Source organism: Trichomonas vaginalis, chromosome III (assembly GCF_026262505.1).
Source record: "Trichomonas vaginalis G3 chromosome III, whole genome shotgun sequence".
Taxonomy (NCBI): Eukaryota; Parabasalia; order Trichomonadida; family Trichomonadidae; genus Trichomonas; species Trichomonas vaginalis.
In genome coordinates, this window is record NC_067205.1 from 9,140,872 (window position 1) to 9,168,822 (window position 27,951).

Sequence of the window (27,951 nt, forward strand, 5' to 3'; positions counted from 1 at the left end):
GATTGAATGAGAAATGAGATGTGTACGTTTGAAATTGTTAGAATTTTAGTGTAAAGAATGTATTCTTTTGCTGAATTCCAATATAAAAACAAGCCATCTTATATCAGTATTAACTCCCCATCCCATGGGAAACATGTTAAACCACCAGTTCCAAAGTTAGCTTTTGAAAATCTTAAATGTGATGAGAATCAACCAGTAAATTCTGCAAGAGTTTATGGTCCAAAGGCTCCAGCAGGTCCAAATCCAAGATTTTCGCATGCTCCTCGCACAGCGAGAAAGCCCGCCATGTCACCAATCATCCCAAACGCACCAATTTCACCTGAAGAAGCAAAATCCAAGTATGCTTCAATGCTTACTTCCTATGAGATGAATGAAATCAAAGACTTCCCTGAGATTTATTATCTCGGAATTCCTTCGAAGAAAGTTCAAGTCAAATCAACACCAGGCTCGAATAACTACGGTTTTGATGATTCTAATTATCATTACAAGGCAATTGTAGGTGATCATTTAGCATATCGCTTTGAAATCCGTGCTATTTTCGGAAAAGGTGCATTTGGACAAGTTCTTCGCTGCTACGATCATAAGACAAAGCAACAAGTTGCAATCAAGCTTGTTATTAATACTGAACAAATGCATGAACAAGGTAAAATCGAAGTTATGATTGTTCAGCATTTGAATAAGTACAATCCAGATAAGAACAGTGATATTGTACGAACATTTGATGCATTCATTTGGAGACAACACATTGCTGTTTCATTCGAGATTCTTGGAATGAATCTTTACGAATACAGTCGCTCAATTCGTTTCCAGCCGATGTCTTTGCAACAAATCCACTCAATTGCAAAGCATATGCTCAACGGTCTTGCTTTCTGCCATAAGCACAACGTTGTTCATTGTGATATGAAGCCTGAAAACGTTTTACTTCTTCCAAACTCCACAATGAAATGTAGAGTCATCGATTTTGGATCATCATGTTTTGATGGACATCAAAAATATGAATACATCCAAAGTCGTTACTATCGCGCTCCAGAAGTTATTCTTGGAATCAAATACGGACCTCCTATGGACATCTGGTCTTTTGCTTGCATTGTTGTTGAAATGATGATTGGAAGACCACTATTCCCAGGTGATAATGAACATGAACAGCTTGAAATGATCATGGAAGTTTTCGGAGTTCCTCCAGTCTCTGTCATCAATCAATGCAAGAGGAAAGCAGAATTTTTCACTCCAGACAACAAGCCATTATTAAGAAACAGAAGGAAGAAACTCAGAATGCCAGGCCAATCAAACTTGAGAGCTGCCACAAAGTTCTCAGACCCTGTTTTCCTTGATTTCTTGCAGAAATGTTTTGAATGGGATCAGGATAAGAGAATCACAGCTGAGCAAGCATTGAACCATCAATGGTTCAGTGTTGTAAAAACAGTCAAGGCCAATACAAGGTCGAACTCAGCTAGACCAAATTCTGGAAAATCTCTTCCAGGTATTAATACTAGAAACAGATATTATTAGATTATTTGTGTTTTGTAAAATATTTGTCGATTGTTTTTAATGAATTTTCTCTCATATTTCAAATTTTGATTTTATTTTTCAAGTTTTAGATGATATCTAGCATATAGTTTAATACAGTATGATGGAATTATATAAAGAGTTTAGTATCAAAAACTATTTTTATTCTATATTACAAGTTAGTGCTTACAGCAGCCTTCTGATTCATTCTTTGTACGTATCTTACGAACTTCTGGACGTCTTCTAGCAGATTCCTCGTCTAAAGCAGTACCAACAGTATTGAATACGGCGGCAATGTTATTTCCATTTAACGATGATGTAAAGAAGACCTTAATGCCTTTTTCTTTCATTGACTCTTCTAAATTTTGCGTATTATATGATTGTTGGCAATCTGATTTGTTAATACAAACTAATAAGATAGGTGCTGGCCTAATACTTGGAAATTCTTGCTCAATCCAACGTTCTACATACTGAGCAGATGTCGGTTTGATAACATCACATACAAGAATGACACAATCTACATTTCGAAGGTAAAGAGGCATCATTGATTGATATTTTTCTTGACCAGCGGTATCCCAGATGTTCAATGTAACTGTGTGATCGCCTACGATCTCGTGTGCACTCATAAAAGCCGCAGCAATTGTCGGTTTGTAGTTTGAAACGAATGCTCCCGTAATATATCTGTTAAGAATTGCTGTTTTACCTACACCTTCTTCGCCAATGATGCAGACTTTGAAATTTGTTGGATCTCCTTCCGCAATATTGGCATTCATTTCCTAAAAATGTAAATTTTTCAAGATCTTGGCACTTTTTTCATATCCGAGGTTCAAAAAAATTCTTGTGATCCCCATGATCCCTAGAAACATTAAACTCATTAATTTGTACATTTGAATGAATTATTTATGAGCGTTGGATCCTCAAAGCGGATAACAAATTTAATTCAAAATTGTATTCAACATGAATTAAGGCAAACCAAAATGCTAAAAATGATTAAAAACACCTTGTATGACGTACCAATCATCCCCATTAAGTTTATCTCCAGTACATTTGAATTTTATATTTTAAATTTCTACAAAAACACTTGAAGATTTCATAGACAATTTTTATGATTGCATTATATATAGTTTATTAGTTTTCAAAACAAAAATCTTTTATTATATTTTTATATAAAAACATTTCATGGATCATATTGTCTAACAAGTTCGTCATTAGTAATATTAGTGAAAGGAGACTTCGGACAGAAGTAATCCCATTTGGATGCAGGAGTTCCGCAAATATCTTCCATATTTGCTTTGCAAGAACCTCTGTCGTAGTCTTCTGTTACAGTATTCCAGTCTTCCCAGTTTGTACGGTTATGACAGGCTAATGATAAGGAAGATATTGAAAATGAAAAAGTAAGAAGAGTAAATGACAACGCGAGGATTCCATAGATAGCTACAATGACTAATGGTGTAATTTCGAGGGAGTTGAAGTATTTAACAAAGTATCTTATGCAATATGCAGAAAATAGGCCTAAATATGGTGTTCCGTAAAAGTTAAATAACATAAACATTTTGTAGTTTCGCTTTCCAATCCAAACAGTTGTCCATCCACAAAGATGATCTGCTCGGATTACGTATCTTCGTGCAGAGTGAGTAAGAGTAGATCGTGATGGTTTCGGAAGGTTGTGTGCCCATTCATATTGCTTTTCGGATGTGATAATTCCATCTGGTGGGCAAACATAGCCAGAAATCATAAAATCTTGTTGATTTTCTGGTAAAGTCGAAGTTTGCATGCCCATATGATAGAAAGGTAGATAACCTGGTCCAACATAAATGACTTCAATGTATGAGTAAATGAACATTATCATTAAAAAGATCTGAATTGGAACAATTATTATCCATTCATAACGAAAATATGGTAAAATCACGCCAACAAGTACAATAAATGAAGATATTATTAATAATAGAACAAATATAGGCATTGCCGGTTGAAATTCCCATTCTCCCCAAAAATATGTTTTTATATCTGGATAATAGGTCATCATACAGCAACAATGCTTCTTTTTCTGAAACGTGGAATAGCTCGGAAAAGTCGTTTCCTCATTTAATACGAGTGGCTCAGAATCAGAAGGATTTTGCATATCGAAAGAAAGGTGACATCAGATAATTGTATAAAAAAACTATTCAGGGGGACTCGAACCTATTACCTTTAAAGTTGAAAGGTTAAAAAGTTGAAACAATAATAATAAAATCGTACTTTTGCTAATAGTAGATCTATGCTCAGATTTTTTTTAGACTTATCGTCGCCAATGCACTCGGAATCTGCCAAAGTTCAAATTTATAATGTAGAATCTGATTAATATTCATAATGGGTTGAGTTTCTCTCAAATCTATCAATAATTTTTGAAATGTTCGGATTAACTTCCTAATGAACCATTTGTATCTTATAGTTTAGTAGATAAATCCAAATACAGTACTGCAGTTGGCGTAAGTAGCAACAAAAAGACATATACATTTGATTATCCATGCCCACGAAATTATGAATGCACTGATTATGTTATTGAATTTCGACCTGGCATATATAAATTTGAGCTTTATGGAGCTTCTGGAGGCACCTATTCAGGAAAGATATCTGCTCACGTTAATAATGACAAAAGTTGCATCGAACAAGCCTATATTGATATAGCGAATGGAAACGCAAGATGTAACCCAGTCGGAAGCAGAGGTGGTGCTGGAGGCTATATTTCAGGCATCATTAAACTGGCTCACCGTATCACTGCTTTTGCGACGATAGGAGGTAAAGGTATATATGACACCACCTCAACAATTTCTTCTTTTGACGAAGATAAGATGATAAAAGGAGGATATGGAGGTGGAGGAAATGCATTTAACTACTATTATGATTCTCTTGATAATGGATGCGGGAGCGGTGGTGGTCAAACCGCTGTCAAATTCCTGGCAAACGATCTTTGGCATCGTGTAATTGTGGCAGGTGCTGGAGGTGGTTCTGATAATGCATATACAGATCCAAACGGCGAAGATGATGGATCAGGAGGTTCAGGCGGTGGCTTTACCGCCCAAAGCTATTGGAAAGATGGTATTGTGGACACTACAAGAAGCGCTACTTCCACTTTTGGTTTCACTTTTGGATCAGGTGAATCAGCTCGAAAAGAAGGCTCTTTACATCCTTCAGGTCAGAAAATTGTTACCTATGAAACTGATAGATCAGGGGCTGGCAGTGGATGGTTCGGCGGATTCGCAGGCCACAATGGAAACTCTGGTTCCGGAGGAGGAAGCTCATGGATACTCTCTGCTGATGCAATTTTTCCAACAGGAAATATATCTGCACAAGGAAGTTTTTTCAACGAAACTGAATCTAATCCATACTACTTTAAATTGAGCGATGGTTATGTTTTTAGTGATGTCAAAACCTATCCAGGAATCTGGGTAGGCAATGGTAGACTTGTTATAACTATTCTTGACAGTCTGGATTGTCAATCATGCCTTTTTGTTAGCCGTCTTCAGCTAACATATGAACTTTTGTTTATTTTGATTTTGAAATCCAAATGAGATTAAACAGTTTCTAGGAATTAAGCAATGAAAATATGAAGAAACACTTTTCACACTAAAAATATTCATCTTATTGCTTTCTCTTCTGAGATATTGATTTTGACTTAAAAAAACGCTTCCCCGGGGACTCGAACCCCAAACCCTTGGATTAAAAGTCCAAAACTCGAACCAATTGCGCTTGGAAAGCTTCACGATTTTTTTGGTAATAAAGAATTTATAATAGTGAAAATGCACTTTTCCTACATAACATCGAAGTCAACTAAAACACAAATTTATAATACACTATAATACTAATCCATAAAATATAAGTTTCTCCAAGAGCGATCACTTTTTACCTTTAATGTTTTAATCTAATTTCTAATTCCTCATTTTATCTTATAGCTTATTAAATGAATCTAAATACAAGTCGAAAGTAAAGGTAAATAATCACTCAAAGACATATACATTCGACTATCCATGCCCTCTAAGCTCGATCTTTCAGGTTTGAATACTGTTAGTTGAATCATTACAAAAATTGATAAAAAATTTGATAAATTGGAAATAAAAAGAATTTGTTTTAACACAAATAAATAAGACATCAGTTCCAGATTCATTGATGTTCTTCATTTTCACTTGGAAGATCTAGATGTTCTCGTGAAAAAAATTAACAAAAAACGCTATCCTGGGGACTCGAACCCCAAACCCTTGGATTAAAAGTCCAAAGCTCTATCCTGTTGAGCTAGGAAAGCTTAACAATTGCTTTGAGAAAATAAATTACAAAATAAAATCTTGATAACAAGATTGTAATCTCCCCTTCAATCATATGCCATAACCAAAATTTGTAAATAGCTTTTCTATTTCAAAAGCATAACTCTGCTGTTTACAATATATAAAACGATTCCTCTTTCTTTTATAACTAATTACTTTCACATTTTCCATTAAAATCATTACATTCATATTCAGTTTATTCATTAATTATTAAGTTATCAAAAAACAAAGATTATTTTTTATAAATCGCAATAAACAAACATAATTTTTACAATTTAGTTTCTAGAATAGCTCTTTCTTGGTTTCATTGATCTTCTATGTACGAAAGCCTCGAAAATAGTGAAAGTATTAAACTGCATTGGCACATCCAAAACAGGTCTATGGCTTAGCAATGTTCTGATGAGTCCTTCCATCTTTACTTCAGGTGATATAATGATTTTCTTCAATTCTGTGTACTGCGGAGTCTGAGTTGCGTTTAATGCTCTGAATAAATTGTCAGAACACATTAAATGATCATTTGTAAGGGTTGCCATGATCATCTTGACCACGTAGTATATGCATGCATCAGAAGGATGATAAGCAACATCGGAAAGAACTGAAATTAAATTCTGATTTTTCAGAACATTGTTTCTAAATGGTTTAGAAGTGGAAACCAGGAAGGAAGTAATGCGCCATGATATCTTTGATACATTAAGATCGCTATCGGAGCAACATTTGAACAGGAAACTGTAAAATTCTTCTGGAAGATTCGAAATGAACAAAGAAGTTACCGAATTATGGCAAAAACTAACGATCGGCTTCATCACAAACATTTTCTTCTCGGTCGTGTTCGCGTATTTCGATGCTTGGTACAAGAATTTTGAAGATTCCGTCAAAATTGTGTTGGAAGTCTTCTCATTTAGGGTTCCAAGCCTCAGGAAATGCAATGCGAACAAACAAATAGACTGTGTGGCCTCAAAAACAATTGGTTCCGTTGCATCTGACAAAATTGTTTCAATTTTGACCAAAAAGAAGGGATTAAATTCAACAGATTCTTCTTTCGCGTATTTGGGATGTATCGCGAATATCAATGATATGAATTTGAAGATGATATACTAGTCAATTGCGAAATCTTCCGGATAATGCTGGGAAAACATCTCAAAAAGCAGCGGCAACATGGTAACTGCTGCTGATTTAGTGATAAACAATTGTTCACAGAACCTAATGGTCTTTTTCGCATCAATTTGGTAGATATTCTTCAGAAAAGTGAAAAATGGAAATTCTGGATTGACAAGGAACTGTTCTAGGAACAGTGCAGCTGATATAATGATCAAGAAGTATGTTAAACTGATGTAATCAAGTGAATTCTCGTTCAAATTCTCTTTTACGGCGGATAATAAATCAGATGTAAAAGTTTTCAAGATTTCGTTGGATTGGAATGACAAACCATTGATTCTATCACTAAATAAGTGATATGCATTAGGAAATTCTTCCTTTTTCCGTTCGAAACGCTTGAAAATTATTAAAGTGTAGTAGAGCTCCAAAAACGAGGAATTGGCATGATTGAACACTATAATGTTATTCGAGGATCCATTTAGTTTGGGAGCTGGAGCTAAAATTGAAACATTATTTGGCGAAAATTCTGAAATTAAGATAGCAAAGGCGTAGAACAAATATATATCATTCTGGAACAACTTATTAATATCTGTATGCTGTCTGTTAAGTAGTTCTTCCATTAAACTAAGCACAGACAATCTATGATATTTTGACGTTTTGTAATAGAGAGTCATCCTTAGCGCCTCTTCGTATTTTAATGGGTCGATCATGGTGGGATTATATTTGGATAGAGTAAGAAGAGAATAAAGGTGTTTCTGGGAATTTAATTCAATTCTTGAATCAAGAGAATCCAAACGAAGATCGTTGAATTTTTCCATTGATTTGGAAGGTTTAAGTATTGGTTTCGTGTTGTAAGTACGTAATTCGTAAATTATTGCTTCTAATGCTGGATATAACTCTGAATCAATGGTTAATTTGGTTAATCTTGGGTCTATTGGAGATTTCACTTCTTGGTATGAATGATTGTATGCATGGATTCGTTGTTCATCGACTGTTTTCATTAATTTCAACGTTGTACCGAGAGATTTCGGACCTGGAACGTTTTCAATGAAAGGAGCTGTTAATTCCATCCATTTTTCCATCGACTGTTTGTATTCTTCGTAAGTATGTTAAAATTGAGGTTTCGGTCGAATTGGAACGAGAGTGGATGAGAAATATTTACCATCTCCGACGTGTTCTTGAATAGGAATCACTTGGCCTCTTGGTCCTGTCTCTGGGAAGTCTCCTGCTTCAACTGTACCAGATAAAATCATATCTTGCATTTTCAGATGGTTTATTGGATATAATGGAGTTGTATGCACATTGAATTGCCTGGATGCTATTTTGTCATCATGAGATCCGCGTATTTTCTCGTTGGCAGTTGGTACGTGTGGTGGTTTAGGTATATGGAATACAAATGATATAGGAACTGGTAGCACAGAATTCATAAATTGATGTTTTAGAATTGCGGACCAAGTTTCCCAGTCCCTTCTGTAATCTTCGTAGGATTGATAACTTTCTACTGAAGGAACTTTGTTGAAATGCATTACACGCTCTATCCTATTGGCGTTTTCAAAATCTACCAAGTAGGATTCCTTGCTGGGCGCGAAAATAGCTAATTTATCAAAACTTTCCATTGATTTGCTACTCTGAATTCAAATTTGACATTCTTTCAATTTCCGAACTGAATGCATAACGTAGAAATATAAATGCAAGTTCAATTTTTAAGTTTGGTGATAAAACGATAGCTCAAAAGGTGACAATATGATCAAGGTGAAATCCAGTTTATTTCAGAGAAATCTTATTAAGTAGCATGTGCAAATGATATTTTGTTTTTCATTCAATAAGAGTTCAACAAAAAACGACACTTTTTACTTTTTTCCTATAATAGATAATCGCTTCAAATCTGCTCGTTATGCCAGAAATGAAAGAAATTGATTAGCATAGCCAAATTTATTACTCAAATAAGTAACTATTTTGCGTAATCCATATAGTTGTATCTTTAATTATTTTAACCAACAATTCAATTTGGAATCAATTTCGTTAATTTTGATTATATTGCAGCAGTACTCATATGTTAACATAAGATCAAGATTGCGCCTGCCAAAAACCCAAATGATAAATTGAAATTATGCTTCTCGATGAAATTACAGAACTATTCAATTTTTTACAACATAAAATTTTATTTATTTATTGTAAACTTTTGAAAATTAAATGAATTAAGGTTCTTGTAATCTTTTGAAAATCATATTTGTTTGAAGAAGAAAAAGAAGAAAATCTCAGGAGGAAAGGAAGAGAACCATGCTTCCATTTTCCAGGACCTTCAAACGACATATGGGATAGATTCTATAAACCTGCAAATATTTCAATAGATGTTAATACAGTTATTGAAAAAGTGACAGGTGGCAAATCTGTCCCGCACTCAAGCTCATTCATATCTCTCCAAAAGATATTTGATATTTGGTTGGAACATCAATTGCTCTCCAAACGTCAAACCTGCTTTAAAAAATAATTCCAAATAATTTTTTTTTATTTCAATTACTACTAATGTTCGACTTATAAATTTTGAAAGAATAACCGAGATATCTCGAAAACGTTACAACTTCTTTCTCAGTCAAGTCCTCTGCACTCTTAAATTTTTCCAAAGAAGACTTCAAAGTATTAAAGAAGAATGGATGTTGACGACAGAAATTGAAGAAACGACCAAAAATATTATTCAATTTTGACAATTTACCATCATTCTTTTTGAATTTCCTAAAACTAATGATCCATGATTTAAACATTGATTCGAGCATACGATCTTCATCCTCGCCATTTGGTATTTTGTAATTTTGCTCAAACAATTCAAAATAATTTTCAAGCCAAGAAATAGAAAGATCGAAATATAGAGTATTATAATGTATCGTTGAATTTCTATATACTAAGTTACTATCTGTATATTCAAAATGAAGACCAAAATCTTGATTCACAATTTGTGGATATTTCCTAAAAATTAACAGTATTGCAGAGCACAAATCTCCTTGTACTACCTCAAAATACCCATTAACACGTAAAGCATAAAGTTCTTCAATTAAATCATCTATTAATTCTTCATTAAAATTAATGAATTTGATCATTCGGCATAAAGAGTTGAAAAACAAATCATTAAGTGCGGATTTCCAATCAACTAATGATATATCATCATAGTCATCTACGTTATTAAGTTCTTCTTCTGTTTCAATTAAATAATTGAAATAATTGAATAGAATTTGGCGGTTTTCCTCGTAAACATTTCCATCTTCGAAAAATGATAAATAATAGGCAAGAAGCGAAGCATTCAACGGAGATATAAAGTCAACTTCAATGTTCTGCATAATTAAAGGGTAAATTTCATTGGTAAATGGTTCTATCATTAATTCTGGACAAATCTTTCGTAATTTCCATGATAAAGATAAACAAAAATCGACATAACGCTCCAGCTCACAATTTACAGTTGCATCCCATTGAGAAAATTTATCATCTACGCTTTTTTCGCTCTTTTGAATTTCGGAAGCATTATTATACATTTGCAGAAAGATTTTGATCAAAAAGTTAATCGAAGACTGCTTAACTTGGTCATTTTCTTGTATGTAACTTGAACAATCCCCAAAGAAAGAGTCAAATAGTGATAAATATACGTTTTCGCCAAAAAGATTAATATTTGTGAGCTTAATGTATTGTTCCATTAATATACTTACGATTGGCTGCCGTAACTCCTCATTTTCGAGGTTCTGGAATAAGAAAAATAAAATTTGGAAACAATGGTAATGAATTGACTTGATAATTATATCCGAATTGAGGTAATTAAGGCATAAATTGACTACCTCATTATACATTTCTATATTATTTTCCACAGTTTCATAAAAAACCTTTTTCTTTGAAATTTCAAACAGAATCCTCATATTATCATCTATCATTTCCACCATAGTCTTGTCAATTGTGTACTTAATACTACTTGTGAACGAATCTGCCACATAATAAGCTGTCAAATCAAAAACATTTAGTTGTGTTTCTTCATTGTATTGTAGTGGCTGTGAAAGAATTGAATAACAACCTTTGTAAAGATCAAATATACGGTCACCGAGCTGATCCTGAGCAAGCTGAAGAAAATTAAATATTGCGGCCAAACAATATGAAAGATATTTAGGTGGAAGGTCATCCTTCTGAAGCATATTGTTACACTCATTATAATACATTACCGCTTGTTCGCTAATGAACTGTTCATTTTCTTTATTTTTGTATGAACCAAAAATTTCTTGGATTTGAGAGATAATTGTTACTTTAATAAAATCACTTTCTTTATATTCATTGAAGAGCTCTGCATATTTTTCACAAACATCTTCAATTGGATCTTGAGTTATTTTTATATTTTTTGTAAGAATTTTAATCAATTTCGCAACACATTTTTCATTAGGAAGATTTTCAGAGACTGACAACATCTTTTCCTTACAAAGAGTATTAAATTCTAAAGAATTTTCATTGCTTCGTGTATTGAAAGAGAATTGCTCAAAAAAGGAAAGGATCCAATATATACAATGTTCATCTTCACCTTGGAAATCAAGATTAAGGAAATAATTGAAGATTTCAATTTCATCAACTGAAATTCCTGAAAAAATCAACTGACTAATATATCTAATGCATGCATACCTAAGTCCTATATCTTCATTAGTGGTAAGAATGGTATAAATGTCAGAATTTATGTTAAATCTCGCTTTAGGTCCAGATAGTTCACATTTAACGTATGGATGATATAATGAGATCAATATTAATAGTCCATATAATATTCCTGCATCGTTTTGAGCGCTTTGGAAGTATTCTGGGATTTTTTCAATGATTATTACTTCTAATTTTTCTGAAATTTCGGAAGCAACAGTTTCAATGATACTGAAAGCACCATTATCTGTATCATTATCAAGTTTGTCGTAGCTGACATCTCTAATAAGACTGATAAAAAGCTGAAAAACTAAATCAACAAATTCTGGTGAATTTACAACAAATTTTGTGTTTTTAAGAGTAATTGCTGATATAATAAATACACAATTTGCTTGAATTTGATCGATTTTGTTGTTAATTGCAAGATTACAGATATATCTCGCTAAATCAAGATAAATGTAACCAATAAATGGAGATCCAAGTTCACAAAAAGCATTCATAGCATCAAGTGAAGTGTATACATTATCAATTGTTATTTTTTCAAGAATATTTGGGAAAATTTCGACAAATTTTTCGTTTTCTTCTAATTTTCCGATAATTGAAAAGTAATATCGAATAATACCATCATATTCTCTGTTTTGATCAATAATTTGATAGAGAAAATCGATATCAAAGTTATAAAGATCTGGAGAGTTTTCAATCGCCTCAGATATGATAGAAAGTGAAAACTGCTGTTGTATTATTGTTTGTAGTTCAATTAAAACTCCATTAAAATCAAAATCTGCTTCAGGTAATTTATGAATGTTTGAAAGCGTTAATGCATATGTACTGCATATAATATTTAGAGAGTGGCTTCGATTAAGAAGAGTTTGAATGCATGAATGCAAATTTCCAAAGAAAATTTTGAGTGATTCGTGCTCCAAATAGCTCTGAGCGCGCTTAATAACAGAGAATATTAACGTAATCATATAGTCATTGAGATTTTCGTAATTATTTGATACAATTATTTGTAAAAGAGAATTGACAAACAATAATGGGTCATTTTGAATAATTTGATCTCTTTCTGACTCTGCATTACTTCTAATCTCATTATCTTCTGATTTACATCGGTCAATCAATGAAATAAACCGAGATTCATCCATAGCAAAATAAAGTATGGCGTGCAGCACCGATATTATAAAATCAAAAATTTCCAAGAAAATACTCATATATTGCATTATCAATCTACATTAATTAAGCATTTTTTATTTTGATTTTGAAAACTGTGAACTCAAATTCAAAACAACGATTTACGACTTTGGTGATGGATATTTAACAAATAGACAATGTACTGAAGATCATAAACTAAATTCATAAATTACACTAAAGAACATTAAATGCTCATAAAAATTTTTAATGTCTGATCAAGATATTCATCCAAGTAAATACAGTGAATTACGAAGTATCTACAAATACCACATCGATTCATATATTGCGTTGTATAGGCTGAAAACTGAAAATAAAGAAGATTTAAACTCAATTTACAAAATGATCAAAACAGAATTGATTGATTCAAAGAAATATCCACCCAAAAATATTATAAGAGATATTTTAAAAATTATTCCGTATAAAAATGGCTATACAAAGTCATATTTATACCTTGCCAAACTCATTTCTAATGAATATCATGTCAAAGAAGTCAATAATGTTGAATTTATTTCAAACTTCCTGTTTTATAAAGAATAAGGAATTAAATTAGACAAGTCTGATGATTTCGAAGAAATTAAATTAGAAGATCTCGCCATTCTTTCAGAAAATACAATTTATAGGGCTATTATGAATAATAACGTAGAATTATTCATTGTACTCATCGAAAGAGATGATTTTGATGAATATCAGGAGCTCAAAAAAAGTAAAAGATTATAAAGGATTCATTTCCTTTCATTATGCAATACATAATAATAATCAAGAAACAGCTGAGCTTCTTATTTCCCACGGTGCAAATATCAATGAAAAAGATAATGATGGAAATACCACTCTTCATTATACAGCAATTAATAATTGTCAAGAAATAGCCAAACTTCTTATTTCAGCTAGTTTAAATATCAATGAAAAAAATAAATATGGAAAGACCGCTCTTCATTTTGCAGCACAAAAAAATAATAAAGAAATGGCTGAATTCCTTATATCACATGGTGCAAATATAAATGAACTAAATAATGAAGGAAAAACAGCTTTTCAATATGCAGCATATTTTAATAGTAAAGATGTAGCTGAATTTCTCATTTCTCTCGGTGCGAATGTCAATGAAAAAAATAAGCATGGATACACAGTTCTTCATTATGCATCAGAAAGAAATAGTAAAGAAACTGTCGATATTCTTCTTTCCCACGGCGCAAATATCAATGAAACAGATAAATATGGATATACAGCTCTTCATTATGCAGCATATTATAATAGTAAAGAAACAGCTGAACTTCTTATTTCGTATGGTATAAATATCAATGAAACAGATAAATATGGAAAGACCGCTCTTCAAATTGCAACAGAAAAAAATAATAAAAGAATAGCTCAACTTCTTATTTTACATGGTGCTGAAAATTAATATTCCTGTATAAGATATTTTTCCTCAAATAATCTCGAAATAAAAACAGATTTTTTTTAAATTGGAACAATAACGCAAGTTAGAAAGCAATCAACATCCCGCTAGATTCTTTGATACTATAAGAATTCTAAGAAAAGATCTTGTTTTCAAAATTGAAGAATGAAGTGTCACTTTTTATGAGTAGGTGCCAAAAGTGCTTACTCTTAAACAACCGTCGGATTTCCGGGTGAAATCGTGACACACTTTCGTCTTTCGTAGGCAGTGGTGGTTGTTACAAAAGGTAACTTCGAATGTAGCGTGAAATCTGCAAAAAAAATTCTGAAATTTGAATGGAGAACACAAAAATTGAATAGTTTACGTCAATAAAAAAGAGAAAAATGAAGCCAATGTGTCTCGAACCTAGGACTTAGAGCAGCAATTCCACTGTTTATCCCATTACACTACATGCATCTCTCACCTAATTGATTGAGATCAACTATATGATAACTTTTGCCCCATTATATTCTTGTGGAAAAGTGACAAATAGCAACTTTGACCCTCTCTCCACTTTTTATACAATATTTTCAAAAAAAAGTGGGACATTTACCCATTTCCACAAGAATCGGCTACCTTACGTTGAAAAAAAATTTAGAGACAAAAAATTTGCTTTCATATTTTTTAGAAAGATATTTTTTAAGTGATTAATGATTAAATAAATATTGAAAACCTGAAAATAATGATTTTTACTGATTTTATATGATTTGATTTATAATTTGTCACTTTTTTATTATAGAACACAAATGTCTAAAAAGGCTTCGAGAAAACTCCTCTACGATGCAGATGATTTTGACGATGATGAAGATGAGGTACCACGCCCAAAGCGCGGCCTACCTGCACGCTCTCAAACAGTCGCAGATTTAAAATCAGCGAGCTCAATGTATAATTACCAGAATAATAACGACGATTACTCCGATGTTTACGATGAACCATATGGATATGATGGAGAAGAAGATTTTAATGATTATGATGATGACAGTGCTAAGATTGACGAACTTATTGCAAAACTCAAGAAAACATATGATATTTCTAAATGCGATATGGATGAAATCTTTCTCGCATTCAGAAATCTCGACTACGATTACAGTGTAGTTTCCAGAAACCTCGAAAAAGGCGATTATGGCAAAGCAATCAAGAAGAAGTCCCAGAAGCACATTCAGATTCCAGCGAGCCAAACCCCATCCAAACTCATACCACCGAAAGGTATTGCCAGCACATTTTCATGCGCATCTATCAAAGATATCGAACAACACCTTACAACTAAAGTTACAAAGGACCAAGTCTACAAACAAATATCCACAGGCAAGAAGCATGTTAATCTTGTCATCGTGGGCCACGTAGATGCCGGCAAATCCACTTTAATAGGTCATGTTTTATTACTTTCGAATTTTGTCGAGAAACAACGCATGGACAAGATCATGGAAGACTCCAAAGCTACAGGACACGGTCAGGACTACTTGGCGTGGATCATGGCTGAAGATGAATCAGAAAGATCTCATGGAGTCACAATCGACGTTGCCCTTAACAATTTCGAGACAGAGGACAGAAAAATTACGGTTTTGGACGCACCAGGACATCGTGACTTCGTTCCAAACATGATTGCTGGTGCTTCCCAAGCTGATTCTGCAATTCTTGTCGTAGATGTCTCCAATCCTAACATAGAACGCGGCCAGGCAGGTGAACATATACTTCTGTGCAGGAGTCTTGGCGTTAAACACCTTATTGTCGCTATAAATAAGATGGATTCATTAGAATACATGCAAAGCGCTTACGAAGACGTCTGCAATACTCTCACCGAGCATCTAAAGAGGATTTCGTGGTCGGCCGTCCACTTTATCCCTACAGTTGCCACAGATAAATCTGTTTTACTTAATCCGAAAGAAAAAATGCCTTGGTACAAAGGTCCGACAATACTTCAAGCAATAAACCAAATTCCACCTTACGAATACGATATAAACGACTCATTCTTGATGTGCATCTCGGAAGCGGTCGAAACATCAAGGAACTCGATCACAGTATCAGGCAGAGTCGAGAGCGGCTACGTGGCCATCGGAGATAACGTCAAAGTTCTTCCTGGAGAACAAATTGTCAGAGTATGCGATGTACAGCTGAACGGAGAGCCTGTTGACTTCGCCGCCGCAGGATATATTGCAGACATTACACTTACGACATCAATGAACGTAGAACAATTCGCAATCGGCTCAGCAATTTTCGATCCAAAGAAAAAGTTACAACTTTCGAACAGATTTACAGCCCACTTGAGGACATTCGACATAAAGAAGCCAATACTACAGGGAACTCCACTGGTTTTCCACAGACACGCTGTAGATTTGCCTCTTAAGATCGAAAGTTTCACAGCTCAGTTGGATCCGAAGACGAAGAAGACAATTAAGAAGGGAATTAAGTTCTGCTTGGCCAGACAGTTCATTGAAGCCACATTTTCAATTGAATCGCCAATTCCAATTGACACAGCTGAATCTTCAAGAAGTTTCGGTACATTCATCGTCAGAACAGGCGGTGAAACAGTTGGCTTCGGAGGAATTATCTCGGTTTTGCAGGCAAAGTAATTTATTTTTAATTTTTTTTCTATTGTTTATTTTATTAGAGTTAAATAAATATATTTCTTATCTTACTACACAGCTGTTGTTTTTATAAACATTTTCAGTACAATGAGGATAAATTTAATATAATTTCACTTTGTAAATGTCTTACGAGTACTTTGAATTCAAAAAATCATTTTAAATATTGTGAAAGAAGAATATAAACTATCCAACAATATAAAACTCTCTCAACAATGTAAATTCTACGGATCAATATGCTTCAAAGGAAGCTAAATACTAGGGTTGTTAAAAATATCAAAAATTAGCGTTTTGAAGACACCATGGTGTCTTATAATTTTCCCTTCCTTATTGGCGTGTAGAAATAAATGCGCCAATAGATTGAAGAAGAAGAATTGTTTTTCTCTTAATGAACTTTAAGCAAAACGGCTGTTTCAGTCATTAATTCTTAAAAATAAAAAGGGTAAAAACTAAATACAATGGGTAAAATTCAATAGTGTCTGTGCTATCGTTCAATTTGAAGGTGTCTTTTGAAACCGCAAGACACATTGAATTTTTGAATAGTGTATTATGGTTTGACAGACACCAATGAAAAAAATAAAATGATATTTATTTTAAATATATAAGATCCTTATATAAAATATAAATATTTTATCATTTTATTTTCTTGTTTTAGAAATGTTTTTTATTGAAAAATCAATAAAACTAACTCCAAAATAAAATTTTTGATTTAAAGACACTATGATGACACCAGGCAAATCTTCCAAGACACCTATCGTCGGGAATCTAACAACCCTACTAAATACTTTATTATTGATATTCAAAATATGTTTAACACTTTTTCAGAGAAGCTGCAAGCCGATAAAAAGTATCAAACCTATTCTATTATGTATTAGACCATATAGTCAGATCTATAAAAGCAATTAACTTCTCTCAAATATTGATATAATTGCATTAATACAAATGATAATAATAGGAAAAATTCATTTTTATCAATATCGTATTTCTTACTGAATGTAATTCAAATTTCTGACAACCGATGCGACGCATCATTGAAAATTAAACTGAAAAAATAGACACGTCATACGGGCACTCTTAAATACTTTATATTTTATCTTCTTTTGTGAAGGAAAACTTTATAAGGTTGAACTTCGAATGTTTTCGAATAAAGCACATTCGTTGCATTGCATAATTCTTCTGATCTATGTTTTAATTTATTGTTTATTTCTTCATTGTAAGTATTTTCTTTTGTAACTCCATCATATGATGTTACATTATTTCTTAGATAACAATTGATAATAATCATCGGATATACACTACCATATAATAAAAAGATGTTTGTGGCTGAGTTATCAATAATGTTACATTCTTCAATAGTAAAAGTATCACAGCGGTCATTATAAAAAATTTGATCTGCGGCAGAGTTATTTATAATATTATTTCTAAACACGCTTACATTCCCTAAGAAAATATAATACATGCAAATTTCATTTTCTGCACTATTATTCACAACTGAATTATACGTAGAATTTACATTCATTCCATTTGATAGCACCATGAACGCAGAAATACTATTTGTCTTAAAATTAGAAATATTCGTTTTTGTAAAATATATTTTTCCCAAATAGAAATATATTGGCATTCTTCCTATTGGGGTTTCAGAGTTTCTTGAAAGGGTACTTTCAATCATGTATAATTTATCAAGAGGCATTATTGACGTGCTTGTACAGGCACAATATTGACCACTTTTTGGTGTAGAACAATTGAACGAACAAATTCGATTATGAACAACTTCGCAATTATGAGTTTGAACTGCACCACCATCTCCTGTGTGATTTAATACTCTAATAAAACTGCTGTCTTCAAATAAAAATCTATAATCTCCATCACAATAAATCGCAGGTCCCTCGATATCAACGAATAAACAGTTTTTAACACAGTTATTTATGGAATTGTTACTAGTGCCAAAACAACTACATGCTCCTTCGAAAAAATCATTGAATTCTTGATGAATGAGAGTCGTAAATATTTTTCCAGCCAGAAAAATTGTCAAATATTGTCAAATACCCGATCCGAAATCTTCCAATTTCAATTGGATAGTGCTGTTAATGATTTGCAATCCGAAATTTTAAGATTTTAAAATAGCTGTATCAAGTACTCATTAATAGCGGATAAGAAATAATCAACATTAAATCATAAAATATATGTACAAATCATTAGATTATATTAGACATAGCATAAATTTTCATTTCTATCATTCAGATCTATAAAATTCTATTCATCATAAGATATTTGTTGTGATTTTATCTTATTTTTATGAAATTGATTGACAACTATAAAATGTTTAGTAAAATATTTAAAATAAAGCAAATTTTAGTAATATTTAGATGATTGAAACAAATTCATTTTCGGATCCTGCAACTGCAAGAACATAATGCATAAGCATGAAGGAAAGTTCATCTGGATCATCTTGCATCTCGAGTCTCATGATCTTCATGAACTGATCTCTTGGAATTACTGCACGCATTGTCTGGTTCAAATCAATTGACTTTGCGAACTTGAATCCAGCATTTGTGCATCTGTCCTTATGCGATTGTACTGTTGGATAAGCTCTGATTCCTTTAAGTGGCGCGTTGAACGAATCAAAGTTCTTGATCATCATTTTACCGAAAGCATCATCAGGTTTGACCATACCGTAGCTAATAAAAGCATTAGACTTTAGTGAAGCAGCAAATTTGAGGATTTCGTCAACAGCATTTGGATCTACGTAAATTAATGTGCATTCATCGATGAAAATTGTTGGTAAGTCTTCAAATCCGTGTGCAGTGAGCTCCTTCTTAACTTCTTCTGGTTTCGAAAGATCTGCAACGAAAAGATAGTAATTATCGAGTGGATGGAAAGCTTCTGACTTAAGAACGGAAGATTTCTTATTAACAATATGAGGCATATCTAAATCAAACCAATTTTTAACTGTAATGTGTTCATCTCTAAGGCGCCAGAATAAAGTATCGTAACCACATCCTAAAACAACAACTTGCATATCCTTTCCATGCAATTCGTAGAATTTCTTAACTGCAACATATATTGCTTGAGTTCTAACATAGTATCCAAGATTCATTGGTGGTAATTGCTTTTGTTCATGAGTAACAAAGCAAGCAATGAACCTATCCTTATAGTATCCGCGCTGAACAGCACTAAGCTTGGCATTAGCGGCATCCATTGCTGTATCTTCGACAGATCCAAGCTCTCGAAACGCGCTCATTTTACACTGAAAATTTACGATCACTTTTAAGTGTTCATTTCAATTAATACGTGCATTAAATACACAATATCATATAACTAAGAAATATCAAATAAATTTGCCTTTACATGCAATATCATAAATTTTTAAAAATTAAAATTCATTAAAATACTATTCACTCATCTGATTTAATTAGCACATGTACCAATACTAAAAAATGCAAACTTTCAACTGCGTTTTTTTAATATTTTCTGATAATTTTTTCCACATCTGACAAAGATATCGTTTCAATTCAATTTCGAAGCCGAATTTGACAGATTTTTCACAGAAAATTCTGTTCAAAATTTAGCCATCAAAAGATATAGCAATTACATTATTGAAGTTAATTAGAATAAATTCGGTTTTGTGTCAAAGACATCTTTGATCCGATTTGACATGCAACAATGAGCAAAAATGTTTCACTTCATTTCATCAGATGTCGAGAACAACAAACTATCAATTTCACAAGATTGGGGAGGATAGTAAAAATGATATTGCCTTCATAATGAAACAGTCATTCCCTGAATGCGAGGATCCATATTCCTTTTATCATCCCAAAGGGTATATTGCTTATGCAAATGATGTTCCTGTTGGAGTTGCATCATTTCATACTTATAAAGCTGGTTATCATAGTTGTATTCCCACATTTTCTTTCGAAATCTGTGTAATTCCAAAGTACAGACACCATGGTATTGGCAAACAACTTTATCAATATATTGCTAATGAAATTAAAGATGAAGAACAAATAATTACAACAATTCAAGCCGGTAATTCATTAACATTTAGTTTCTTCGAAAGACGAGGATTCACCAAAGCAGAAATGTCCCGCTCTCAAAAACCTGGAGTAGGAAATACTTGGTTATTATACAAACCCGGTAAATCACCAAGACACATGTATTACTACTCAGGAGAAGATGAATGCTGGAGATAGTGAGTATTAAATAGCCGTTAAACTTTTATCAAATTTCTCGATTAAATAATTTTCTTTAAATTTTTATTTCTATACTCGATTACCTTTTATTGCACTAGTATATTACATGATATTACTGATTGCACTTAGATCTTCACTTCTCATGATAATTAGGAAATTACCTGCATATTTTAAGGATATATTCTTCTTAATATCAAAATTGTGTGCAATTGAGTTGCTTTTCACAGATTTTTCTCATTACATTGATAGTTTTTCTCCAAAAAAACTCTCAAAATGAGTTTGTATTCCGGAGACGCGAACTTTTTACTAGAAGTCGCAAATAAATATCCGGAAGCAGCTTCATTTTTTAATAGGTTTTCCAAAAAGGACTTATTTTCGCTAAATTGGAAGCAAACGAAGGAGATATTAGATCAATTAAAACCAATTCCTGATGCTTTAGTTACAATTATACCAGAATTAGGAATGACAATTCTTGCAAAATATATTGCAATTACGTTTTGTTCATTCTTTCCCGAAGAATTGTTTCAAATTTACTTATTAATACTAGACAAACTTCCTTCTCAAGATTTAGACTTAATCATACCATTACTAGTCTCTAGGCTTTCTATTCCACAAAGAAAAGCAGCAATTTTCAAATTACCGGATTGCGGAGCAACCTTTATGTTCTTAGGATCATTAATACACTCCGAAGATCTATTTATTACAGCATTCCAAAGGATATTTTCATCAATTCATTTAATTCCTCAAACTCTACAACAATATTTAATTTCACAACTCCGGAAAACAATCGAAAATGGTGTGGGACGATCACATATTACAGAAATAATTGAAATTGCAACACATTACAAAACAACATCTACGAAGAAACAAAGTAATAAAATATTTTCAAATGATTATGAGTCTTCTTCATCATTAGACATCATACTTACAATAATATGCGATTACTATCCACATTCACTAGTAAAAACAGATCCAAAAAGCCTTCAAACTGCTTTACAACAAGTTTTTAAATTAAAAAACATTCCATTATCCGCACTTAAGTTAGTCTTACTTACAAACTCACAAGTACCACTTACATTCAAACATATTTACAATCTTTCGCAAAAATCTCCAAATTTAGTTTTTGATTATTTATCTCGGCTTACAGAATCAGATGGCATCAGCGCATGGTACCAAATACTTTCTAAGATATCAATGATGGAAGTAAACATCCAAACAAGGGAATTTTTGATAAATTGTTACGAATATTATTTAATTGCTTGTCATAACAATCCGATTTACATTTCAGCAATACAGTCATCAGGAACAATGGAATGGTTCATCGAAGTCATTGGAAAAATGACTGATTCTATGTATCACATTACAATTTTTTCTTTGTTTTTATTGTTATTTCGAAGTTTTGGACAAACAGCGAAATTTATTTCGAGTTACAACGAATTTCAAGTGGAATTCGAGTCTTCTCTACAAAGAATCAACAACAAAATACTTTATTACGATGCCGTTCTTTGGATATTAGATGAAAAAAGAAGTTGTCCATTCAAAAATTTTTTGAATTCTGAAGAATTGGAAAAAATCAAATTTCCTCCACCTTCTTCTCCTTTTGTTTTTGAGTTTATTCCAATAGTATTAACTACTCTGATGAAAATAGCTGTTGCAGATTCAACTCCTAAGAATATTCCTCAATCCCCAACAACTTTGAGAATGAATTTGGGACTGGAAAGGACACATTCGCAAGTAAAATTATTATTGGATGTAACTGATGATGAAGATAAAAGTGATAATGAAAAAAGTGACACACCATTGAAATTAACCAATGAAATTTCAAATGAAATAACAAATGAAGGAAAAGATGAAATAGAAAATATGTCAATTATTTGTCCAGTAGAATTGAATACTATTCAAATAAAACCGTTATTATCGTTCTTCCTAGAAAATCTTATTCCTATGTATGAGAACGATTCCACATCATTTCTTATTCATTCCTTGAGTAGTTCACAAGTTTTGTTGCCATTATTACCTTTGGCGGAGAAAAATGATCTTTGTTTTCAATTTTTGACGAGAAGTTTGGCATTATCTTGTCCATTTCCTGTTTTCGCAGCTTTCTATGAACAGATATCGTATGATTTCAAGAAAATTTTGGAGTTTTTGGCAAGCTTGGCCGAATACTCTCAATTAGTAACGGATTTTCTTTACATCACTTCACCTATACCTTTAGCGACAACTGTTCCATGCAATACTATTTGTTTGTGGGTCAGACCATTGAGTGAATCGAATATCTTGACAATAACAACGAAATTTAATGATTTGACACTAAGATTAAGTTCAGAAAATTTATCTGTTGTTTCACAAAACGCGAAACTAAAATTGCCACAAAAAATTGGAGGTTGGATAATGATTTCTGCTATTTTCTTGGGAAATACAATAAGTATAACAGCAAATACATCACTTCTTAAATTAACTTATCAATATGATGTTGGAAGTTTTCAAAATTTCACTTTGGGAAATAACATTTCTCATTTCGACCTCCAAAGTGTCAGAGTTTTCAAAAATTCTTTGTCTGATGATGACATTTTACATTTATTCTCTTTGGGACCAAATTACATGGAGTTCGTCCATCATAACTTGAACCAAATGGAATTTAAAGAAACTCCGCAGTTTATTACCAAAAACGGTTATGTATCGTCACTTTACTTACCATTTTTGTCACTTTTTGAAGGAAAATCCTTTGAATCCAATTGTCTTTCGCTTTTAGAACTGAGTTTGAGTCCACCATTTAAGATGGTAAGACATTTAGCTAGAGGTCCACAAAAAGCAGCGATGGCAATAACTGTTGATAGAAGGAGAAGCTATTCTTTCATGAATTGCCTTCAATGCCATGGTGGTTTACATTTGTTGATTCATTTCTGCGGAGAAATAATTCTCAAGAAACCAGAATTATCTAATTTGTTATGGAAACTGTTCAACAAATTGTTTAACACTAGACCTGATGTCTACAAGTTCTTTGAACAGAAAAACGCGTTTAGTTTAGTTGGACATCTTCTTTGGTCAGGAAACATAAAACTCGATGAAGTTTTGGATTTAACGATGAAGAAATACAAGGATGAATTCATATTAACGAATCCTTTGAGCTTAAGAGAATGGATATTCGAAGGATTACTCTTCCATTCTGAAAGTCATAATGGTTTGTCGAATATTATTGAATCAATGAAGAATCCAAGAAATTTCAAGATTTTGAAAGAAAAGAAAACATTTGACAAAATCATAAATATTCTCTGTTCATCGTGCAAACACTCAAAGGAATATTTGGACTTACTTGGTAAGTTCGCTGTCGGTTTAACTGAACCACAAACTGCTCAGGAATACGGCCAATTAGTTTTTGACAGATTAATTCTTTATCACCTCACTTTTGACAAAAACAGCAATGAGAGTAAGATGCTTTCTATCAGATCCACTGAGAAATTGCACAAAATGACTGGATTGACCATTCAGCCAATCACAACTGTTTCTTTAATCAAAGTTTTATCCCAAATTTTGACAAAATATCCTGAAGTCAAACTTGATTTGGAGTTATTACTTCCTGGTGTTGTTACTTCGCCTCCTATTGTACAAGTAACATTAGTCACCACACTGATAAAGCATCTTTCAAGTGGATATTTGCAATTATTAGGCCACATTTTGAAAATTTTGAAACACATTGAAAAAATTGAAGAAGAAATTTTCAATTTTTTGAATGGTTTACAAAATATTTCATTTGTTCAGTTGACAACATGTTTCTTTTCCATTTTATTGCATAAAGAGACATCATCACATCTTGACCAATTATGTTTATTCGCCACAGAGAAAACGTATTGCGAAACAACAAATGATTTAGTCATCGCAATGAACCAAATTTTGGATGTAATAAGATTCACAGAATTGTCAAATGACGGTTTGCCACTTTTTGACAATTCACCTCCCTCATTAATGAACTTCATGAGTTTATTGTTAGACCAAGTTATTATCCTTAATTCTCCTGATTTATTGTTTAAGTTTTTCTTGAGTTTGTTTTCAATTCCTGGAGTTGCCCTTTATCGTCTTGCAACGGTTTGTTTTACGACAATGACTTCACTTTTGAATACCATCAATAAGAGGAATCAATGTAAATTGCAATCAGTAAATCAGGCTATTGTCCACATCACGACAATTTCGAGTTTTCTCATTCACAAGTTGAGATTAACTCCTGGAGCGATTAATCCATTTATTTTGAATTTAATTGAGTCATTTATAAGTAGTTTAACAACTGTTCTTGTTTCTGCACAGAACACAGACTTAACCAGTAGATTGGTAAACTTCTTGGCCGATTTATTCCACGTTGATGTTCCTCAACAAATGATTGCAAAAATTAAACAAAATTTGTCACTTTTATCCAAAGCATCCAAAGCGAAAAGATATTCAGAAATGATGGACAGAATGGACGAACCGAGTAACTTAACACCGAACAAATTTATCATTCCTTTCCAAGACGATTTGGACAAACTCCAAGGGAAATGGCTGAAAAAAGATGACATTGATATGATTGCTTTGTTTTCAATAAGTTGCAAATCAATTCACCATCAAACACAAGCAGCTGTTAAACTAAATATTGATGACAATGATGGTGACAATGTCATTGATTTGTGGCATGAAACATTCCATATTTTGCAATTCCCTGGTTCCCAAATTTTCAACAAATGTCCAACGAAATGGATGGTTTCTGACAGATCTTTGAATTTCCAACAGAGATCAATTTTGATTCCAATGAATCCTTCAATTGATAAACCATATATTCAACATTGGGAAGCAAAGTACGGATCAGATCCAATCCCTGAAGTTCGATTAACACTCAAAGATGTATTGAAATACACTCCTGTTTCATTACATATGGCAAACGATGTCGAGTTCTCAAGTCACGCATTGAGATTGAGTGGTATTTCAAATATTGATGGTGTTTTAATCGTTTCTCACAAAACATTGAGGTTTTATCAAAGAGTTAAACAGACATCTCAGACTTGTGATGTTGTTTTAACAATACAGATCTCAAAGATTGTTTCCATCAGACTTAAAACATTCAGACACCAACAGACAGGTGTTGAAATTGCCTGCAAAGATGCAACTTGTTACATTTTCGCTTTTGACACTGCGAATTTGAGAGAAATTTTCGTTGATGTAATGGAAAATCGACAGATTTCCATAATCAAGAATCTCAATAAGAAAGATTTGGATTTGACAACGAAACATTGGGTAGAAGGACAAATCTCCAACTTCGATTATCTCTTGTATTTGAATTCAGTAAGTGGAAGATCATGGTATGATTTCACTCAATATCCAATTTTCCCATGGGTAATTAAAAACTACAAAACATCCGAAATTGATTTGAATGATTCTTCAAATTACAGAGATTTCACATATCCTATCTTTGCACAAACGAATGAACAGAAAGAGCAGTGCATTTCATATTATAATACAACAGCTTCTCTTTCAAATGAACCTCATTGCACTCCAAACTACATTTCCAATGTCGGATCAACGATTTATTTCCTTGTAAGAGCTGAACCATTCACTGATGAAGAGATTTCATTCCAGAATGGATCATTGGATGCTGCTGACAGGACATTCCAATCATTCGACATTGCTTATCAGTTGATGACAGCTCCTGGAAACAAAAACGCTTTGGAATTAGTTCCTGAATTCTATTTCAATCCTGAATTACTTAAAAACATCAACAAAATAGAATTCCCTTATTCACCAATTACGGGAAGAACTGTTGATGATGTTGTTTTACCAGATTGGGCTTTGTCACACAGAGAATTTGTTCAAATCATGAGAAAAGCTTTGGAATCAAGTTTTGTTTCATCATGTTTGAATGAATGGATTGATTTAGTTTGGGGATTCAGAAGAAAAGGCGAAAATGCGTTAGAAAGATGCAATGTTTTCCAATCAACTGTTTATCAATTCGATCCACGCGATGTAATTGGAGACAGAGTTCTTTATAAGGCATTAAGTGGCCAGATTCATAATTGCGGACAAGCAGCACAACAACTGTTTGATAAACCACATCCAAAGAGAAATGATTCAAATCAAGATCTTAAAGGTGAATTAATTTTCCATTCTTTGAGAAAACCAATCGCCTCTGAACGAAATCTTCTTCAGTTTTCGTTGAATTCCGATCGATGGATACCAATTGTAAGTGACAAAACACAATTTAAAGCATTTAGATTGGTAAATGGATCGATTGAAGCGAATAAGAATGGTCAAGTTTCACCTGCAATTTCTTTCTCAGATGATATAGCTGCAACATGTTTCGATGTCATGGGAACGACAGTTGTAACAGGACACGCAATGCCTGTTATAAATCTTTGGAAAGTCAGAGACACAATTGATTTGTTTTTGACAATTCGCGGCCATTTAGTTCCTATTTCTGCTGTTTCTATTTTCGGACAACCATGGTCGATGTTGGCTTCTGGACATGAAGATGGTTGTGTCTCTTTGTTTTCAATGTGTCCGACGAGGTTTTTGAGAGTTCTTAGAGGAAACAACAGAATTAGAGTGAGTTTTATAAGAGTTTGCATTGCTAATGGAGATATCATCGTTTGCCAATCGAAAGAAGGTGAATCAATTGTAACTTTATGGTCTGTCAATGGAGAATTTGTTAATAGAATTACTTTGGAATCGCAATTATTAGATTGCGTTTGTACAACTTTCGTACAGGGCGTCAGACACAATTTTATTTTTGTTTTAGGTTCAGATTCAATCATTTACGTGTTTAAAGAAGATGATTTAATGTTAATCGGCACTTTTAAGCTGAATCATCCAAATCCTGTATCAATGTTCTTAGAAAAGGACAAAAACGTTTTGTTTATTACTCATTCAGACGGATTTTTATCTTGCTGGAAGATTGTTTAATGTATTATATTGTTTTTTTATTTAAAATAAATGTTATTTCTTTTTGTATTAGAATATTAGATTAATTTATAGTACAAAATCTCATTCAGGAG

The 27,951-nt window shown here is 32.8% G+C and overlaps 12 protein-coding genes and 2 non-coding genes across 14 annotated transcripts, besides 1 other annotated feature; 7 read left to right on the plus strand and 7 right to left on the minus strand.

Moving 5' to 3' along the window:
- Positions 1-57: 57 nt before the first annotated feature.
- On the plus strand, positions 58-1,509 carry TVAGG3_0669510 (dual specificity protein kinase family; the record flags this gene model as incomplete). Its single annotated transcript, XM_001306574.1, has 1 exon — positions 58-1,509. The coding sequence occupies one exon, from the start codon at positions 58-60 to the stop codon at positions 1,507-1,509; it is 1,452 nt and encodes a 483-aa protein (XP_001306575.1).
- Positions 1,510-1,642: 133 nt separating this feature from the next.
- On the minus strand, positions 1,643-2,291 carry TVAGG3_0669520 (retrograde vesicle-mediated transport, Golgi to ER; the record flags this gene model as incomplete). Its single annotated transcript, XM_001306573.2, has 1 exon — positions 1,686-2,279. One exon carries the CDS (start codon positions 2,277-2,279, stop codon positions 1,686-1,688), a length of 594 nt encoding a protein of 197 aa, XP_001306574.1.
- A 326-nt stretch (positions 2,292-2,617) lies between these two features.
- Positions 2,618-3,626, minus strand: TVAGG3_0669530 (DHHC palmitoyltransferase family; the record flags this gene model as incomplete). The annotated part of the gene is made up of 1 exon (XM_001306572.1): positions 2,684-3,286. One exon carries the CDS (start codon positions 3,284-3,286, stop codon positions 2,684-2,686), a length of 603 nt encoding a protein of 200 aa, XP_001306573.1.
- A 56-nt stretch (positions 3,627-3,682) lies between these two features.
- On the plus strand, positions 3,683-5,057 carry TVAGG3_0669540 (glycine-rich protein family; the record flags this gene model as incomplete). The annotated part of the gene is made up of 1 exon (XM_001306571.1): positions 4,338-5,057. One exon carries the CDS (start codon positions 4,338-4,340, stop codon positions 5,055-5,057), a length of 720 nt encoding a protein of 239 aa, XP_001306572.1.
- Positions 5,058-5,170: 113 nt separating this feature from the next.
- TVAGG3_0669550 lies at positions 5,171-5,244 on the minus strand. Its single transcript has one exon. It is a non-coding gene; the product is annotated as a tRNA-Lys (tRNA).
- Positions 5,245-5,711: 467 nt separating this feature from the next.
- Positions 5,712-5,785, minus strand: TVAGG3_0669560. The gene has a single exon. It is a non-coding gene; the product is annotated as a tRNA-Lys (tRNA).
- Positions 5,786-5,934: 149 nt separating this feature from the next.
- Positions 5,935-8,517, minus strand: TVAGG3_0669570 (uncharacterized protein; the record flags this gene model as incomplete). The annotated part of the gene is made up of 1 exon (XM_001306569.1): positions 6,899-7,981. The coding sequence occupies one exon, from the start codon at positions 7,979-7,981 to the stop codon at positions 6,899-6,901; it is 1,083 nt and encodes a 360-aa protein (XP_001306570.1).
- Positions 8,518-9,261: 744 nt separating this feature from the next.
- Positions 9,262-9,302: a mobile genetic element.
- An 88-nt stretch (positions 9,303-9,390) lies between these two features.
- On the minus strand, positions 9,391-12,720 carry TVAGG3_0669590 (armadillo (ARM) repeat-containing protein family; the record flags this gene model as incomplete). Its single annotated transcript, XM_001306568.2, has 1 exon — positions 9,413-12,691. The coding sequence occupies one exon, from the start codon at positions 12,689-12,691 to the stop codon at positions 9,413-9,415; it is 3,279 nt and encodes a 1,092-aa protein (XP_001306569.1).
- Positions 12,721-12,944: 224 nt separating this feature from the next.
- Positions 12,945-13,274, plus strand: TVAGG3_0669600 (protein ubiquitination; the record flags this gene model as incomplete). Its single annotated transcript, XM_001306567.1, has 1 exon — positions 12,945-13,274. The coding sequence occupies one exon, from the start codon at positions 12,945-12,947 to the stop codon at positions 13,272-13,274; it is 330 nt and encodes a 109-aa protein (XP_001306568.1).
- A 142-nt stretch (positions 13,275-13,416) lies between these two features.
- TVAGG3_0669610 (cyclin-dependent kinase inhibitor 2C-related family) lies at positions 13,417-14,133 on the plus strand (the record flags this gene model as incomplete). The annotated part of the gene is made up of 1 exon (XM_001306566.1): positions 13,417-14,133. The coding sequence occupies one exon, from the start codon at positions 13,417-13,419 to the stop codon at positions 14,131-14,133; it is 717 nt and encodes a 238-aa protein (XP_001306567.1).
- Positions 14,134-14,909: 776 nt separating this feature from the next.
- TVAGG3_0669620 (GTPase protein) lies at positions 14,910-16,795 on the plus strand (the record flags this gene model as incomplete). The annotated part of the gene is made up of 1 exon (XM_001306565.1): positions 14,913-16,736. The coding sequence occupies one exon, from the start codon at positions 14,913-14,915 to the stop codon at positions 16,734-16,736; it is 1,824 nt and encodes a 607-aa protein (XP_001306566.1).
- Positions 16,796-19,053: 2,258 nt separating this feature from the next.
- On the minus strand, positions 19,054-19,997 carry TVAGG3_0669630 (protein C-terminal leucine carboxyl O-methyltransferase protein; the record flags this gene model as incomplete). The annotated part of the gene is made up of 1 exon (XM_001306564.2): positions 19,111-19,989. The coding sequence occupies one exon, from the start codon at positions 19,987-19,989 to the stop codon at positions 19,111-19,113; it is 879 nt and encodes a 292-aa protein (XP_001306565.1).
- Positions 19,998-20,386: 389 nt separating this feature from the next.
- TVAGG3_0669640 (Acyl-CoA N-acyltransferases (Nat) family) lies at positions 20,387-20,978 on the plus strand (the record flags this gene model as incomplete). Its single annotated transcript, XM_001306563.2, has 1 exon — positions 20,444-20,938. The coding sequence occupies one exon, from the start codon at positions 20,444-20,446 to the stop codon at positions 20,936-20,938; it is 495 nt and encodes a 164-aa protein (XP_001306564.1).
- Positions 20,979-21,211: 233 nt separating this feature from the next.
- On the plus strand, positions 21,212-27,907 carry TVAGG3_0669650 (aggrephagy protein; the record flags this gene model as incomplete). The annotated part of the gene is made up of 1 exon (XM_001306562.1): positions 21,212-27,859. One exon carries the CDS (start codon positions 21,212-21,214, stop codon positions 27,857-27,859), a length of 6,648 nt encoding a protein of 2,215 aa, XP_001306563.1.
- Positions 27,908-27,951: the final 44 nt, after the last annotated feature.